We start from the raw sequence: 17,500 nt of genomic DNA on the forward strand, positions 1-17,500 counted from the left end.
ACCAGGTAAATGGATTTCAAATGAGCCATGCTATATCACCATTATAAACACTGATAAACACCAGGTAAATGGATTTCAAATGAGCCATGCTATATCACCATTATAAACACAGATAAACACCAGGTAAATGGATTTCAAATGCTATATCACCATTATAAACACAGCCATGCTATATCACCATTATAAACACAGATAAACACCAGGTAAATGGATTTCAAATGAGCCATGCTATATCACCATTATAAACACAGATATATCACACACAGGTAAATGGATTTCAAATGAGCCATGCTATATCACCATTATAAACACAGATAAACACCAGGTAAATGGATTTCAAATGAGCCATGCTATATCACCATTATAAACACAGATAAACACCAGGTAAATGGATTTCAAATGAGCCGAACACTGGAAAACAATATTTCTGAATACTATTTGTATTATCTTGACACTTACTACAACAATATGTCCAGGCATATTGGTCCCCTTTAATAAGACTAACAGCAGCCAGTGAAGGACTTCCATCAATCAGACAAACAGAAGACTAGTGTTCTGACTTCAGCAACCAAAATAGCACCCTATTCCCTACGCAGTGTACAGTATATTCCCCTTAGTGCTCTGGTCTAAAGTAGTGCATTATATGTAGGGAATAGGGTCCCATAGGGCTCTGGTCTAAAGTAGTGCACTATATAGGGAATAGGGTGCCATAGGGCTCTAGTCTAAAGTAGTGCACTATATAGGGAATAGGGTGCCATAGGGCTCTGGTCTAAAGTAGTGCACTATATAGGGAATAGGGTGCCATAGGGCTCTGGTCTAAAGTAGTGCACTATATAGGGAATAGGGTGCCATAGGGCTCTGGTCTAAAGTAGTGCATTATATGTAGGGAATAGGGTCCCATAGTGCTCTGGTCTAAAGTAGTGCACTATATAGTGAATAGGGTCCTATAGGGCTCTGGTCTAAAGTAGTACACTATATAGGGAATAGGGAGCCATTCGGGGCGCACCCTAAGACTCTGCTCTAAGATAATTAGGTGAGCTTACATCAAGAGAAAACTGACAGAGAAATACATTAAGCTCCTATTCAGTTCACTAGATTAAGCTGTGACACAAATGGCACCCTATTCTCGTGTAGTGCACTACTTTAGACCAGGTACCATAGGGAATAGGGTACCATTATGGACGAGGACCCTGTCTCAGAGCAATCATCTTCCGGCTGTACCGGAGCTTAATAAAAACGGATGTTTAAATCTGTTTCATACTGTATGCAAACAGCGGAGGACGACACACTGCAAAGACATAGAACCAACCTGCTACACTTTAACATCATCAAATCAAACACATCATTTATTTAACAGAGATTATTAGTAGGGATGTGGCAGTAACTCATTCTAAAACAATGAACGGGTTCTTGGTGGTATACTGCCCTCTAGTGGAGAAACACCAATGTCCAGCTTCATGGGACTGATTCGGTTCATACAAATGAATTGTTTCAATGAAAAGCTGTCAGTTTTGGATCCTGATTAAATAGTGGTGTCAGCACACTAGAGTGGATCCTGATTAAATAGTGGTGTCAGTATACTAGAGTGGATCTTATGTGATTAAATTGTGGTGTCAGTATACTAGAGTGGATCCTAAGTGATTAAATAGTGGTGTCAGTACACTAGAGTGGATCCTAAGTGATTAAATAGTGGTGTCAGTACACTAGAGTGGATCCTAAGTGATTAAATAGTGGTGTCAGTACACTAGAGTGGTTATGTTTGGATGACTTACCCTGATACTCCTCTTCCTCTTAGGCCACCTCTGCAACAGGTACATGCAGGCAACAAGTACATGCAGGTTACAAGCACAACACACTGTCACAGTTAGTAGAGGAACAAAAACATGCAAGTATATCTGTAGAATATGGTAGACATCATAGTTGGGGTCAATTCCATCAAATCAGGAAGTTAAAAACTCATTCTCATTTTCTTCAAAGCTTCTCTATGAGGAACAAATGGAATTGGAATTTCAGTTGACTTCCTGAATCGACTGAACTGAAAAGGAATTGACCCCAAGCCTGTTAGATATGGTATATTGTATTGTCTAGTTCCTTACAGAGTTCCTCTCGTTGTCTCTATCCCTAAGAGAGAGAGACATGTCCAGCATGATGACTCCCATGTCCTCCTCCAGACTGTTGGGGTCGTCCAGACGCACGGACAGCTCACACACCCTGGGGATACAACAGGGTTACCTTAGCATAAAACATGGTTCAGTTAGCCTGGGTTAGCTTAGAATAGTCACTATTCAGTTAGCCTGGGTTAGTTCAGATCGGGCTGTGACAGACAGATGGACGATAGGGGGTTTGTACATTTTTTCACATGGATATGCTTCTTAATAAAAAACCTTCTTGAAACAAGTCATTACACTTTGTTATGCCAGATTGGAGATGATCTGTCTCCTTATGAAGAAATGCCATGTTGGAGAGGATCTGTCTCATTATGAAGAAATGCCAGGTTGGAGATGAAGAAATGCCAGTCTCATTATGAAGAAATGCCAGGTTGGAGATGATCTGTCTCATTATGAAGAAATGCCAGGTTGGAGATGATCTGTGATGATCAGTCTCATTATGAAGAAATGCCAGGTTGGAGATGATCTGTCTCATTATGAAGAAATGCCAGGTTGGAGAGAATCAGTCTCATTATGAAGAAATGCCAGGTTGGAGAGAATCAGTCTAATTATGAAGAAATGCCAGGTTGGAGATGATCAGTCTCATTATGAAGAAATGCCAGGTTGGAGATGATCTGTCTCATTATGAAGAAATGCCAGGTTGGAGAGAATCAGTCTCATTATGAAGAAATGCCAGGTTGGAGAGAATCAGTCTCATTATGAAGAAATGCCAGGTTGGAGATGATCTGTCTCATTATGAAGAAATGCCAGGTTGGAGAGGATCTGTCTCATTATGAAGAAATGCCAGGTTGGAGAGAATCAGTATAATTATGAAGAAATGCCAGGTTGGAGAGAATCTGTCTCATTATGAAGAAATGCCAGGTTGGAGAGAATCAGTCTCATTATGAAGAAATGCCAGGTTGGAGATGATCTGTCTCATTATGAAGAAATGCCAGGTTGGAGAGAATCAGTCTCATTATGAAGAAATGCCAGGTTGGAGAGAATAAGTCTCATTATGAAGAAATGCCAGGTTGGAGAGAATCAGTATCATTATGAAGAAATGCCAGGTTGGAGAGAATCAGTCTCATTATGAAGAAATGCCAGGTTGGAGAGAATCAGTCTCATTATGAAGAAATGCCAGGTTGGAGAGAATCAGTATCATTATGAAGAAATGCCAGGTTGGAGAGAATCAGTATCATTATGAAGAAATGCCAGGTTGGAGAGAATCAGTATCATTATGAAGAAATGCCAGGTTGGAGATGATCAGTGTTATTTTCGTATTGACAACATTAACGGCATCAGAATACTTGTGTGTATTGACGTGTGTAACTGATAGACACACACCAGGTGTTAATGTTTTACATGTGTTAGATTACTTTACTGATCATTTTGCACTATAAACTGAGATTAGCTCTGGTTGCTGCATCTCTCACCTCTCTAACCTCTAGGTTACCTGCTGCCAGAGTTACAACAATCAATATCTCCTGAAAATTGTGACATTTTAAAATGTGTCACTCACTTTTCCATCTCCAGATCACTGAGGAGAAGGTAGCTGGATCCCATGAAGTCATCCATAGTCAGATCCCGGTCATACACCTGCAAGGTAGACCAGATGAAGATGCTTAATGAAGAGTGAAACAGAACAAAGAGCAGAAACACTCGTCTGACCAGAACGGCCCCTACTGGGCCCCACACATGAGGTATGTCCTAACCCCTACCTTAATATACAGTCTCTGGTCCAGGTCTCTGACAGGGAAAGAGAAGGACTCGTTCCATGTTGGGTTGAGGTTCTTATAAACCACTTTGCTCTTGTATAGTGTCTTCCCATCCAGTTTAAACTTTACATAAGGATCACTTGTACCTGAGAACGGACAAAACACGGAGAAGGAATATCTCTATGAGAGGACAGATGACTTCATCATACACTATGGACCGGATTTAATGTCATTATTATGGGGTGGCCTCAGTGGGCTAGTGGTTAGTGTGTCTGTGCACTGAGGTTGGAAGGTTGGTGCGAGTGAACTCGCAGTCACCATTTCCTTGTACTGTGTAACATGTGTATCCTGTGCATATGACTAATAAACTGGCTCTTGGTTAATGATTAATGGAATGCAAACAATAAGCAGGAAGAGATTTCACTGAGAGTCAGGAAGAAAAACACGATTCCTCTCCATCTCAACACAACGTCAGTGGACTCACTACTCTACATTCAGTCATCTTCTAGCTCACATCTCAAGTCATGTCTGAGTACTGAGAGAGTTTCTTCCAGAGGAAGTGGTTTCGATGATGGGCTCAATGTGAGACGGCACAGTTTCCTAAGAGAACCAGTCACGACAACTCAGTATCCGTGGTGCAACATTTAGAAGAGCAATGGTGAAAACCGTCAACTATTAATAGGAGTCAATATCTTCACTACTCTAGACATGAACAGTATTTTCACTACTCTAGACATGAACAGTATCTTCACTATCCTAGACATGAACAGTATCTTCACTACTCTAGACATGAACAGTATCTTCACTACTCTAGACATGAACAGTATCTTCACTACTCTAGACATGAATAGTATCTTCACTACTCTACACATGAACAATATTTTCACTACTCTAGATATGAACAGTATCTTCACTACTCTAGACATGAACAATATTTTCACTACTCTAGACATGAATAGTATCTTCACTACTCTAGATATGAACAGTATCTTCACTACTCTAGACATGAACAGTATCTTCACTACTCTACACATGATAAATATCTTCACTACTCTAGACATGAACAATATCTTCACTACTCTAAACATGAACAATATCTTCACTACTCTAGACATGAACAGGAGTCAATATCTTCACTACTCTATACATGAACAGGAGTCAATATCTTCACTACTCTAGACATGAACAGTATCTTCACTACCCTAGACATGAACAGTATCTTCACTACTCTAGACATGAACAGTATCTTCACTACTCTAGACATGAACAGTATCTTCACTACTCTAGACATGAACAATATCTTCACTACTCTAGACATGAACAATATCTTCACTACTCTAGACATGAACAGCATTTTCACTACTCTAGACATGAACATTATCTTCACTACTCTAGACATGAACAGGTGTCAATATCTTCACTACTCTAGACATGAACAGTATCTTCACTACTGTAGACATGGAGAGTATCTTCACTACTCTAGACATGAACAGTATCTTCACTATCCTAGACATGAACAGTATCTTCACTACTCTAGACATGAACAGTATCTTCACTACTCTAGACATTAACAATATCTTCACTACCCTAGACATTAATAGTATCTTCACTACTCTAGACATCAACAGTATCTTCACTACCCTAGACATGAACAGTATCTTCACTACTCTAGACATGAACAGATATTTCACTACCCTAGACATCAACAGTATCTTCACTACTCTAGACATGAACAGTATCTTCACTACTCTAGACATGAACAGTATCTTCACTACTCTAGACATGAACAGTATCTTCAGTACTCTAGACATGAATAGTATCTTCACTACTCTAGACATGAACAGTATCTTCACTACCCTAGACACGAACAGTATCTTCACTACTCTAGACATGAACAATATCTTCACTACCCTAGACATGAACAGTATCTTCACTACTCTAGACATGAACATTATCTTCACTACTCTAGACATGAACAGTATCTTCACTACTCTAGACATGAACAGTATCTTCACTACTCTAGACAAGAACAGGAGTCAATAGTCAATATCTTCACTACTCTAGATATGGACAGGAGTTAATATCTTCACTACTCTAGACATGAACAGTATCTTCACTACTCTAGACATGAACAGCATCTTCACTACTCTAGACATGAACAGCATCTTCACTACCCTAGACATGAACAGTATCTTCACTACTCTAGACATGAACAGGTGTCAATATCTTCACTACTCTAGACGTGAACAAGGGTCAAAATCTTCACTACTCTAGACATGAACAACATCTTCACTACCCTAGACATGAACAGCATCTTCACTACCCTAGACATGAACAGTATCTCCACTACTCTAGACATGAACAGGTGTCAATATCTTCACTACTCTAGACATGAACAAGAGTCAGAATCTTCACTACTCTAGACATGAACAACATTTTCACTACTCTAGACATGAACAGCATCTTCACTACTCTAGACATGAACAGTATCTTCACTACTCTAGACATGAACAGTATCTTCACTACTCTAGACATGAACAATATCTTCACTACTCTAGACATGAACAGTATCTTCACTACTCTAGACATGAACAGTATCTTCACTACCCTAGACATGAACAGTGTCTTCACTACTCTAGACATGAACAGCATCTTCACTACTCTAGACATGAACAGGTGTCAATATCTTCACTACTCTAGACATGAACAGTATCTTCACTACTCTAGACATGAACAGTATCTTCACTACTCTAGACATGAACATCATCTTCACTACTCTAGACATGAACAGTATCTTCACTACCCGAGACATGAACAGTATCTTCACTACTCTAGACATGAACAGCATCTTCACTACCCTAGACATGAACAGTATCTCCACTACTCTAGACATGAACAGGTGTCAATATCTTCACTACTCTAGACATGAACAAGAGTCAGAATCTTCACTACTCTAGACATGAACAACATCTTCACTACTCTAGACATGAACAGCATCTTCACTACTCTAGACATGAACAGTATCTTCACTACTCTAGACATGAACAGTATCTTCACTACTCTAGACATGAACAATATCTTCACTACTCTAGATATGAACAGTATCTTCACTACTCTAGACATGAACAGTATCTTCACTACCCTAGACATGAACAGTGTCTTCACTACTCTAGACATGAACAGCATCTTCACTACTCTAGACATGAACAGGTGTCAATATCTTCACTACTCTAGACATGAACAGTATCTTCAGTACTCTAGACATGAACAGTATCTTCACTACTCTAGACATGAACATCATCTTCACTACTCTAGACATGAACAGTATCTTCACTACCCTAGACATGAACAGTGTCTTCACTACTCTAGACATGAACAGTATCTTCACTACTCTAGACATGAACAGCATCTTCACTACTCTAGATATGGACAGGAGTCAAAATCTTCACTACTCTAGACATGAACAGCATCTTCACTACTCTAGACATGAACATTATCATCACTACTCTAGACATGAACAAGAGTCAAAATCTTCACTACTCTAGACATGAACAGTATCTTCACTACTCTAGATATGGACAGGAGACAATATCTTCACTACTCAAGAAATGTATATTTTTGTGCCGTGTACAACGCACGACTTCCACCAGCCGAAAAAGCAAAGAAGTAACATTAACACTGTGCCTTCTCAATGCAGTCACTGGTAACATTAACACTGTGTCTTCTCAATGCAGTCACTGGTAACATTAACACTGTGCCTTCTCAATGCAGTCACTGGTAACATTAACACTGTGTCTTCTCAATGCAGTCACTGGTAACATAACACTGTGTCTTCTCAATGCAGTCACTGGTAACATAACACTGTGTCTTCTCAATGCAGTCACTGGTAACATTAACACTGTGCCTTCTCAATGCAGTCACTGGTAACATTAACACTGTGTCTTCTCAATGCAGTCACTGGTAACATTAACACTGTGTCTTCTCAATGCAGTCACTGGTAACATTAACACTGTGCCTTCTCAATGCAGTCACTGGTAACATTAACAATGTGTCTTCTCAATGCAGTCACTGGTAACATTAACACTGTGCCTACTCAATGCAGTCACTGGTAACATAACACTGTGTCTTCTCAATGCAGTCACTGGTAACATTAACACTGTGCCTTCTCAATGCAGTCACTGGTAACATTAACACTGTGCCTTCTCAATCAGTCACTGGTAACATTAACACTGTGTCTTCTCAATGCAGTCACTGGTAACATTAACACTGTGCCTTCTCAATGCAGTCACTGGTAACATTAACACTGTGTCTTAATGCAGTCACTGGTAACATTAACACTGTGTCTTCTCAATGCAGTCACTGGTAACATTAAAACTGTGCCTTCTCAATGCAGTCACTGGTAACATTAACATTGTGTCTTCTCAATGCAGTCACTGGTAACATTAACACTGTGTCTTCTCAATGCAGTCACTGGTAACATAACACTGTGTCTTCTCAATGCAGTCACTGGTAACATAACACTGTGTCTTCTCAATGCAGTCACTGGTAACATTAACACTGTGCCTTCTCAATGCAGTCACTGGTAACATTAACACTGTGTCTTCTCAATGCAGTCACTGGTAACATTAACACTGTGCCTTCTCAATGCAGTCACTGGTAACATTAACACTGTGTCTTCTCAATGCAGTCACTGGTAACATTAACACTGTGTCTTCTCAATGCAGTCACTGGTAACATTAACACTGTGTCTTCTCAATGCAGTCACTGGTAACATTAACACTGTGCCTTCTCAATGCAGTCACTGGTAACATTAACACTGTGTCTTCTCAATGCAGTCACTGGTAACATTAACACTGTGCCTTCTCAATGCAGTCACTGGTAACATTAACACTGTGCCTTCTCAATGCAGTCACTGGTAACATTAACACTGTGCCTTCTCAATCAGTCACTGGTAACATTAACACTGTGTCTTCTCAATGCAGTCACTGGTAACATTAACACTGTGCCTTCTCAATGCAGTCACTGGTAACATTAACACTGTGTCTTCTCAATGCAGTCACTGGTAACATTAACACTGTGTCTTCTCAATGCAGTCACTGGTAACATTAACACTGTGCCTTCTCAATGCAGTCACTGGTAACATTAACACTGTGCCTTCTCAATGCAGTCACTGGTAACATTAACACTGTGTCTTGTCAATGCAGTCGCTGGTAACATTAACACTGTGTCTTCTCAATGCAGTCACTGGTAACATTAACACTGTGCCTTCTCAATGCAGTCACTGGTAACATTAACACTGTGCCTTTTCAATGCAGTCACTGGTAACATTAACACTGTGCCTTCTCAATGCAGTCACTGGTAACATTAACACTGTGCCTTCTCAATGCAGTCACTGGTAACATTAACACTGTGTCTTCTCAATGCAGTCACTGGTAACATAACACTGTGTCTTCTCAATGCAGTCACTGGTAACATTAACACTGTGCCTTCTCAATGCAGTCACTGGTAACATTAACACTGTGTCTTCTCAATGCAGTCGTTGGTAACATTAACACTGTGTCTTCTCAATCAGTCACTGGTAACATTAACACTGTGCCTTCTCAATGCAGTCACTGGTAACATTAACACTGTGTCTTCTCAATGCAGTCACTGGTAACATTAACACTGTGTCTTCTCAATGCAGTCACTGGTAACATTAACACTGTGTCTTCTCAATCAGTCGCTGGTAACATTAACACTGTGTCTTCTCAATGCAGTCATTGGTTACATTAACAATATGCCACCTCAATGCAGTCACTGGTAACATAACACTGTGTCTTCTCAATGCAGTCACTGGTAACATTAACACTGTGTCTTCTCAATGCAGTCACTGGTAACATTAACACTATGCCTTCTCAATGCAGTCACTGGTAACATAACACTGTGTCTTCTCAATGCAGTCACTGGTAACATTAACACTGTGCCTTCTCAATCAGTCACTGGTAACATTAACACTGTGTCTTCTCAATGCAGTCACTGGTAACATTAACACTGTGCCTTCTCAATGCAGTCACTGGTAACATTAACACTGTGTCTTAATGCAGTCACTGGTAACATTAACACTGTGTCTTCTCAATGCAGTCACTGGTAACATTAAAACTGTGCCTTCTCAATGCAGTCACTGGTAACATTAACATTGTGTCTTCTCAATGCAGTCACTGGTAACATTAACACTGTGTCTTCTCAATGCAGTCACTGGTAACATAACACTGTGTCTTCTCAATGCAGTCACTGGTAACATAACACTGTGTCTTCTCAATGCAGTCACTGGTAACATTAACACTGTGCCTTCTCAATGCAGTCACTGGTAACATTAACACTGTGTCTTCTCAATGCAGTCACTGGTAACATTAACACTGTGCCTTCTCAATGCAGTCACTGGTAACATTAACACTGTGTCTTCTCAATGCAGTCACTGGTAACATTAACACTGTGTCTTCTCAATGCAGTCACTGGTAACATTAACACTGTGTCTTCTCAATGCAGTCACTGGTAACATTAACACTGTGCCTTCTCAATGCAGTCACTGGTAACATTAACACTGTGTCTTCTCAATGCAGTCACTGGTAACATTAACACTGTGCCTTCTCAATGCAGTCACTGGTAACATTAACACTGTGCCTTCTCAATCAGTCACTGGTAACATTAACACTGTGTCTTCTCAATGCAGTCACTGGTAACATTAACACTGTGCCTTCTCAATGCAGTCACTGGTAACATTAACACTGTGTCTTCTCAATGCAGTCACTGGTAACATTAACACTGTGTCTTCTCAATGCAGTCACTGGTAACATTAACACTGTGCCTTCTCAATGCAGTCACTGGTAACATTAACACTGTGCCTTCTCAATGCAGTCACTGGTAACATTAACACTGTGTCTTGTCAATGCAGTCTCTGGTAACATTAACACTGTGTCTTCTCAATGCAGTCACTGGTAACATTAACACTGTGCCTTCTCAATGCAGTCACTGGTAACATTAACACTGTGCCTTTTCAATGCAGTCACTGGTAACATTAACACTGTGCCTTCTCAATGCAGTCACTGGTAACATTAACACTGTGCCTTCTCAATGCAGTCACTGGTAACATTAACACTGTGTCTTCTCAATGCAGTCACTGGTAACATAACACTGTGTCTTCTCAATGCAGTCACTGGTAACATTAACACTGTGCCTTCTCAATGCAGTCACTGGTAACATTAACACTGTGTCTTCTCAATGCAGTCGTTGGTAACATTAACACTGTGTCTTCTCAATCAGTCACTGGTAACATTAACACTGTGCCTTCTAAATGCAGTCACTGGTAACATTAACACTGTGTCTTCTCAATGCAGTCACTGGTAACATTAACACTGTGTCTTCTCAATGCAGTCACTGGTAACATTAACACTGTGTCTTCTCAATCAGTCGCTGGTAACATTAACACTGTGTCTTCTCAATGCAGTCATTGGTTACATTAACAATATGCCACCTCAATGCAGTCACTGGTAACATAACACTGTGTCTTCTCAATGCAGTCACTGGTAACATTAACACTGTGTCTTCTCAATGCAGTCACTGGTAACATTAACACTATGCCTTCTCAATGCAGTCACTGGTAACATAACACTGTGTCTTCTCAATGCAGTCACTGGTAACATTAACACTGTGTCTTCTCAATGCAGTCACTGGTAACATTAACACTGTGCCTTCTCAATGCAGTCACTGGTAACATTAACACTGTGTCTTCTCAATGCAGTCACTGGTAACATTAACACTGTGCCTTCTCAATGCAGTCACTGGTAACATAACACTGTGTCTTCTCAATGCAGTCACTGGTAACATTAACACTGTGTCTTGTCAATGCAGTCACTGGTAATATTAACACTGTGCCTTCTCAATGCAGTCACTGGTAACATTAACACTGTGCCTTCTCAATCAGTCACGGGTAACATTAACACTGTGTCTTCTCAATGCAGTCACTGGTAACATTAACACTGTGCCTTCTCAATGCAGTCACTGGTAACGTTAACACTGTGTCTTCTCAATGCAGTCACTGGTAACATTAACACTGTGTCTTCTCAATGCAGTCACTGGTAACATTAACACTGTGCCTTCTCAATGCAGTCACTGGTAACATTAACACTGTGCATTCTCAATGCAGTCACTGGTAACATTAACACTGTGTCTTGTCAATGCAGTCGCTGGTAACATTAACACTGTCTTCTCAATGCAGTCACTGGTAACATTAACACTGTGCCTTCTCAATGCAGTCACTGGTAACATTAACACTGTGTCTTCTCAATGCAGTCACTGGTAACATTAACACTGTGCCTTCTCAATGCAGTCACTGGTAACATAACACTGTGTCTTCTCAATGCAGTCACTGGTAACATAACACTGTGTCTTCTCAATGCAGTCACTGGTAACATTAACACTGTGCCTTCTCAATGCAGTCACTGGTAACATAACACTGTGTCTTCTCAATGCAGTCACTGGTAACATTAACACTGTGTCTTCTCAATGCAGTCACTGGTAACATTAACACTGTGTCTTCTCAATGCAGTCACTGGTAACATTAACATTGTGTCTTCTCAATGCAGTCACTGGTAACATTAACACTGTGTCTTCTCAATGCTGTCACTGGTAACATTAACACTGTGTCTTCTCAATGCAGTCACTGGTAACATTAACACTGTGTCTTCTCAATGCAGTCACTGGTAACATTAACACTGTGTCTTCTCAATGCAGTCACTGGTAACATAACACTGTGTCTTCTCAATGCAGTCACTGGTAACATAACACTGTGTCTTCTCAATACAGTCACTGGTAACATTAACACTGTGTCTTCTCAATACAGTCACTGGTAACATTAACACTGTGTCTTCTCAATACAGTCACTGGTAACATTAACACTGTGCCACCTCAATGCAGTCACTGGTAACATTAACACTGTGCCTTCTCAATGCAGTCACTGGTAACATTAACACTGTGTCTTCTCAATGCAGTCACTGGTAACATTAACACTGTGTCTTCTCAATACAGTCACTGGTAACATTAACACTGTGCCACCTCAATGCAGTCACTGGTAACATAACACTGTGTCTTCTCAATGCAGTCACTGGTAACATTAACACTGTGTCTTCTCAATGCAGTCACTGGTAACATTAACACTGTGTCTTCTCAATGCAGTCACTGGTAACATTAACATTGCGTCTTCTCAATGCAGTCACTGGTAACATTAACACTGTGTCTTCTCAATGCTGTCACTGGTAACATTAACACTGTGTCTTCTCAATGCAGTCACTGGTAACATTAACACTGTGTCTTCTCAATGCAGTCACTGGTAACATTAACACTGTGTCTTCTCAATGCAGTCACTGGTAACATAACACTGTGTCTTCTCAATGCAGTCACTGGTAACATAACACTGTGTCTTCTCAATACAGTCACTGGTAACATTAACACTGTGTCTTCTCAATACAGTCACTGGTAACATTAACACTGTGTCTTCTCAATACAGTCACTGGTAACATTAACACTGTGCCACCTCAATGCAGTCACTGGTAACATTAACACTGTGCCTTCTCAATGCAGTCACTGGTAACATTAACACTGTGTCTTCTCAATGCAGTCACTGGTAACATTAACACTGTGTCTTCTCAATACAGTCACTGGTAACATTAACACTGTGCCACCTCAATGCAGTCACTGTGCTCGTATTATAAAGGAGAACTATCGCCTAATGGTGTGGATAGTCGTGCTACAAGCCCAGCTTCAGATACAATCGTTATGCAAGGGTCATTTCAGTGTAGCAAAGGATGAAACAGTGTCTGTGCCACCAGTAAGTACAGATAGTAGTATAAATCCCCTCGCACGGTCCCCGCAGCCGGACAACTTTCTCACGGTTTCTGGAAGGAAATGCTGTAGGAATGCTCAACCGGTCATTCAGCCGACAGAAACTTTCAACCGGTTTTCCCCATTAAGCAGCGAGTCGGAGTCAGAGGCCGAGTCTTCTCTGGTCTCTCCTCCTCCCGTTACGGGGTCTGAGATGCCAAAGCTTCCCACCATTAGCTCTGACTAATGTAAAACCCTAGTCATTGGCGACTACATTACCCACAGTATTAAACTTAAAACGAATCATCCAGCGATCATTCACTGTTTACCGGGGGGCAGGGCTACAGACGTTAAGGCTAATCTGAAGATGGTGCTGGCTAAAGCTAAAACTGGCGAGTGTAGAGAGTATAGAGATATTGTTATCCACGTCGGCACCAACGATGTTAGGATGAAACAGTCAGAGGTCACCAAGCGCAACAAAGCTTCAGCCTGTAAATGAGCTAGAAAGATGTGTCAGCATCTAGTAATCGTCTCTGGCCTCCACAAACAGGACCAGGCCTGGCCTGCTGAGGAGTGACGGACTCCATCCTAGCTGGAGGGGTGCTCTCATCTTATCTACGAACACAAACAGGACCAGGCCTGGCCTGCTGAGGAGTGACGGACTCCATCCTAGCTGGAGGGGTGCTCTCATCTTATCTACCAACACAGACAGGGCTCTAACTCCTCTAGCTCCACAATGAGATAGGGTGCAGGCCAGGCAGCAGGCTGTTATCCAGCCTGCCAGTTTAGTGGAGTCTGCCACTAGCACAGTCAGTGTAGTCAGCTCAGCTATCCCCATTGAGACCATGTCTGTGCCTCGATCTAGGTTGGGCAAACTAAACATGACAGTGTTCGCCTTAGCAATCTCACTGGAATAAAGACCTCCTCCATTCTTGTCATTATTGAAAGAGATCGTGATATCTCACATCTCAAAATAGGGCTACTTAATGTTAGATCCCTCACTTCCATGGCAGTTATAGTCAATGAACTAATCACTGATCATAATCTTGATGTGATTTGCCTGACAAACATGGCTTAAGCCTGATGAATGTACTGTGTTAAATGAGGCCTCTCCTCCTGGTTACACTAGTGACTATATCCCCTATATATTGTTTTCATTTTATGACTGCATTATCAATTTTTTGAACTTCTAGTCATGAAATCTATGCAGCCTACTCAATCACTTTTTATAGCTACTGTTTACAGGCCTCCTGGGCCGTATACAGTGTTCCTCACTGAGGTCCCTGAATTCCTATCGGACCTCGCAGTCATGGCAGATAATATTCACATTTTTGGTGACTTCAATATTTACATGGAAAAGTCCACAGGTCTCTAACGACCAAGTTTTATGTGTTATGAAGTGTGATAACAGTCTTACCACAGAGGTCTCTAATGACCAGGTTTTATGTGTTATGAAGTGTAATAACAGTCTTACCACAGAGGTCTCTGATGACCAGGTTTTATGTGTTATGAAGTGTAATAACAGTCTTACCACAGAGGTCTCTGATGACCAGGTTTTATGTGTTATGAAGTGTAATAACAGTCTTACCACAGAGGTCTCTGATGACCAGGTTTTATGTGTTATGAAGTGTAATAACAGTCTTACCACAGAGGTCTCTAATGACCAGGTTTTATGTGTTATGAAGTCTAATAACAGTCTTACCACAGAGGTATCTAATGACCAGGTTTTATGTGTTATGAAGTGTAATAACAGTCTTACCACAGCGGTCTCTGATGACCAGGGTTTATGTGTTATGAAGTGTTATGAAGTGTAATAACAGTCTTACCACAGAGGTCTCTGATGACCAGGTTTTATGTGTTATGAAGTGTAATAACAGTCTTACCACAGAGGTCTCTAATGACCAGGTTTTATGTGTTATGAAGTGTTATGAAGTGTATTAACAGTCTTACCACAGAGGTCTCTGATGACCAGGTTTTATGTGTTATGAAGTGTAATAACAGTCTTACCACAGAGGTCTCTAATGACCAGGTTTTATGTGTTATGAAGTGCAATAACAGTCTTACCACAGAGGTATCTAATGACCAGGTTTTATGTGTTATGAAGAGTAATAACAGTCTTACCACAGAGGTCTCTGATGACCAGGTTTTATGTGTTATGAAGTGTAATAACAGTCTTACCACAGAGGTCTCTAATGACCAGGTTTTATGTGTTATGAAGTGTTATGAAGTGTAATAACAGTCTTACCACAGAGGTCTCTGATGACCAGGTTTTATGTGTTATGAAGTCTAATAACAGTCTTACCACAGAGGTCTCTGATGACCAGGTTTTATGTGTTATGAAGTGTAATAACAGTCTTACCACAGCGGTCTCTGATGACCAGGTTTTATGTGTTATGAAGTGTAATAACAGCGTTACCACAGCGGTCTCTGATGACCAGGTTGCGTCCTTGCTTCAGGTTGATAGAGAGGAGGTAGGACCTCTGGGACTCTCTGGTGCTGTCGGATACACTCAGCATCTCAGTAGGACTCCCAATCTCAAACTGTTGGAGTACATAGATGACGGAAACACTTGAGCAAATGAGGGATATAACATCTATTGAAAGCAGTAACCACAGGTGAGGTTCCTGAGGTCATAAGCAATTAACACATCCCATCATGCTTAGGGTCATGTAGGAAATGTCCAGACCAATATTTTGGCTTCCATGGTTTAAAGGGTGTTTGTGTCTCAGCCACCAGATCTCAACCCAGAGGGGGTTTAAAGGGGGTTTGTGTCTCAGCCACCAGATCTCAACCCAGAGGGGGTTTAAAGGGGGTTGGTGTCTCAGTCACCAGATCTCAACCCAGAGGGGGTTTAAAGGGGGTTTGTGTCTCAGTCACCAGATCTCAACCCAGAGGGGGTTTAAAGGGGGTTTGTGTCTCAGCCACCAGATCTCAACCCAGAGGGGGTTTAAAGGGGGTTTGTGTCTAAGCCACCAGATCTCAACCAAGAGGGGGTTTAAAGGGGGTTTGTGTCTCAGACACCAGATCTCAACCCAGAGGGGGTTTAAAGGGGGTTTGTTTCTCAGTCACCAGATCTCAACCCAGAGGGGGTTTAAAGGGGGTTTGTGTCTCAGTCACCAGATCTCAACCCAGAGGGGGTTTAAAGGGGGGTTTGTGTCTCAGTCACCAGATCTCAACCCAGAGGGGGTTTAAAGGGGGTTTGTGTCTCAGTCACCAGATCTCAACCCAGAGGGGGTTTAAAGGGGGTTTGTCTCAGTCACCAGATCTCAACCCAGAGGGGGTTTAAAGGGGGTTTGTGTCTCAGTCACCAGATCTCAACCCAGTTGAACAATTATGGGAGGTTAAGGAACGGCGCCTGAGACAGCGTTTTCTACCACCATCAACAACACAGACCAGACCAGCTCAGAGCTCTAACTCTATAACCCTGACCAGACCAGCTCAGAGCATGATGACCCTGTCCAGACCAGACCAGCTCAGAGCATGATGACCCTGTCCAGACCAGACCAGCTCAGAGCATGATGACCCTGTCCAGACCAGACCAGCTCAGAGCATGATGACCCTGTCCAGACCAGACCAGCTCAGAGCATGATGACCCTGTCCAGACCAGACCAGCTCAGAGCATGATGACCCTGTCCAGACCAGACCAGCTCAGAGCATGATGACCCTGTCCAGACCAGACCAGCTCAGAGCATGATGACCCTGTCCAGACCAGACCAGCTCAGAGCATGATGACCCTGTCCAGACCAGACCAGCTCAGAGCATGATGACCCTGTCCAGACCAGA

The 17,500-nt window shown here is 41.6% G+C and overlaps 1 protein-coding gene across 1 annotated transcript in view; it reads right to left on the bottom strand.

Annotated features, from left to right (window-relative positions):
• Positions 1-17,500, bottom strand: part of LOC139384691 (multiple C2 and transmembrane domain-containing protein 2-like) — a 122,127-nt gene that overhangs the window by 50,772 nt on the left and 53,855 nt on the right. The window contains exons 4-8 of the mRNA XM_071129519.1: positions 16,134-16,257; positions 3,866-4,008; positions 3,667-3,743; positions 2,097-2,211; positions 1,773-1,802 (exon numbers count right to left, since the gene is read on the bottom strand). Of these exons, the coding sequence (XP_070985620.1) occupies positions 1,773-1,802; positions 2,097-2,211; positions 3,667-3,743; positions 3,866-4,008; positions 16,134-16,257 (489 nt within the window). The remainder of the gene's footprint in view (positions 1-1,772; positions 1,803-2,096; positions 2,212-3,666; positions 3,744-3,865; positions 4,009-16,133; positions 16,258-17,500) is intronic.

Source organism: Oncorhynchus clarkii, chromosome 26, assembly GCF_045791955.1.
Source record: "Oncorhynchus clarkii lewisi isolate Uvic-CL-2024 chromosome 26, UVic_Ocla_1.0, whole genome shotgun sequence".
Lineage (NCBI taxonomy): Eukaryota > Metazoa > Chordata > Actinopteri > Salmoniformes > Salmonidae > Oncorhynchus > Oncorhynchus clarkii.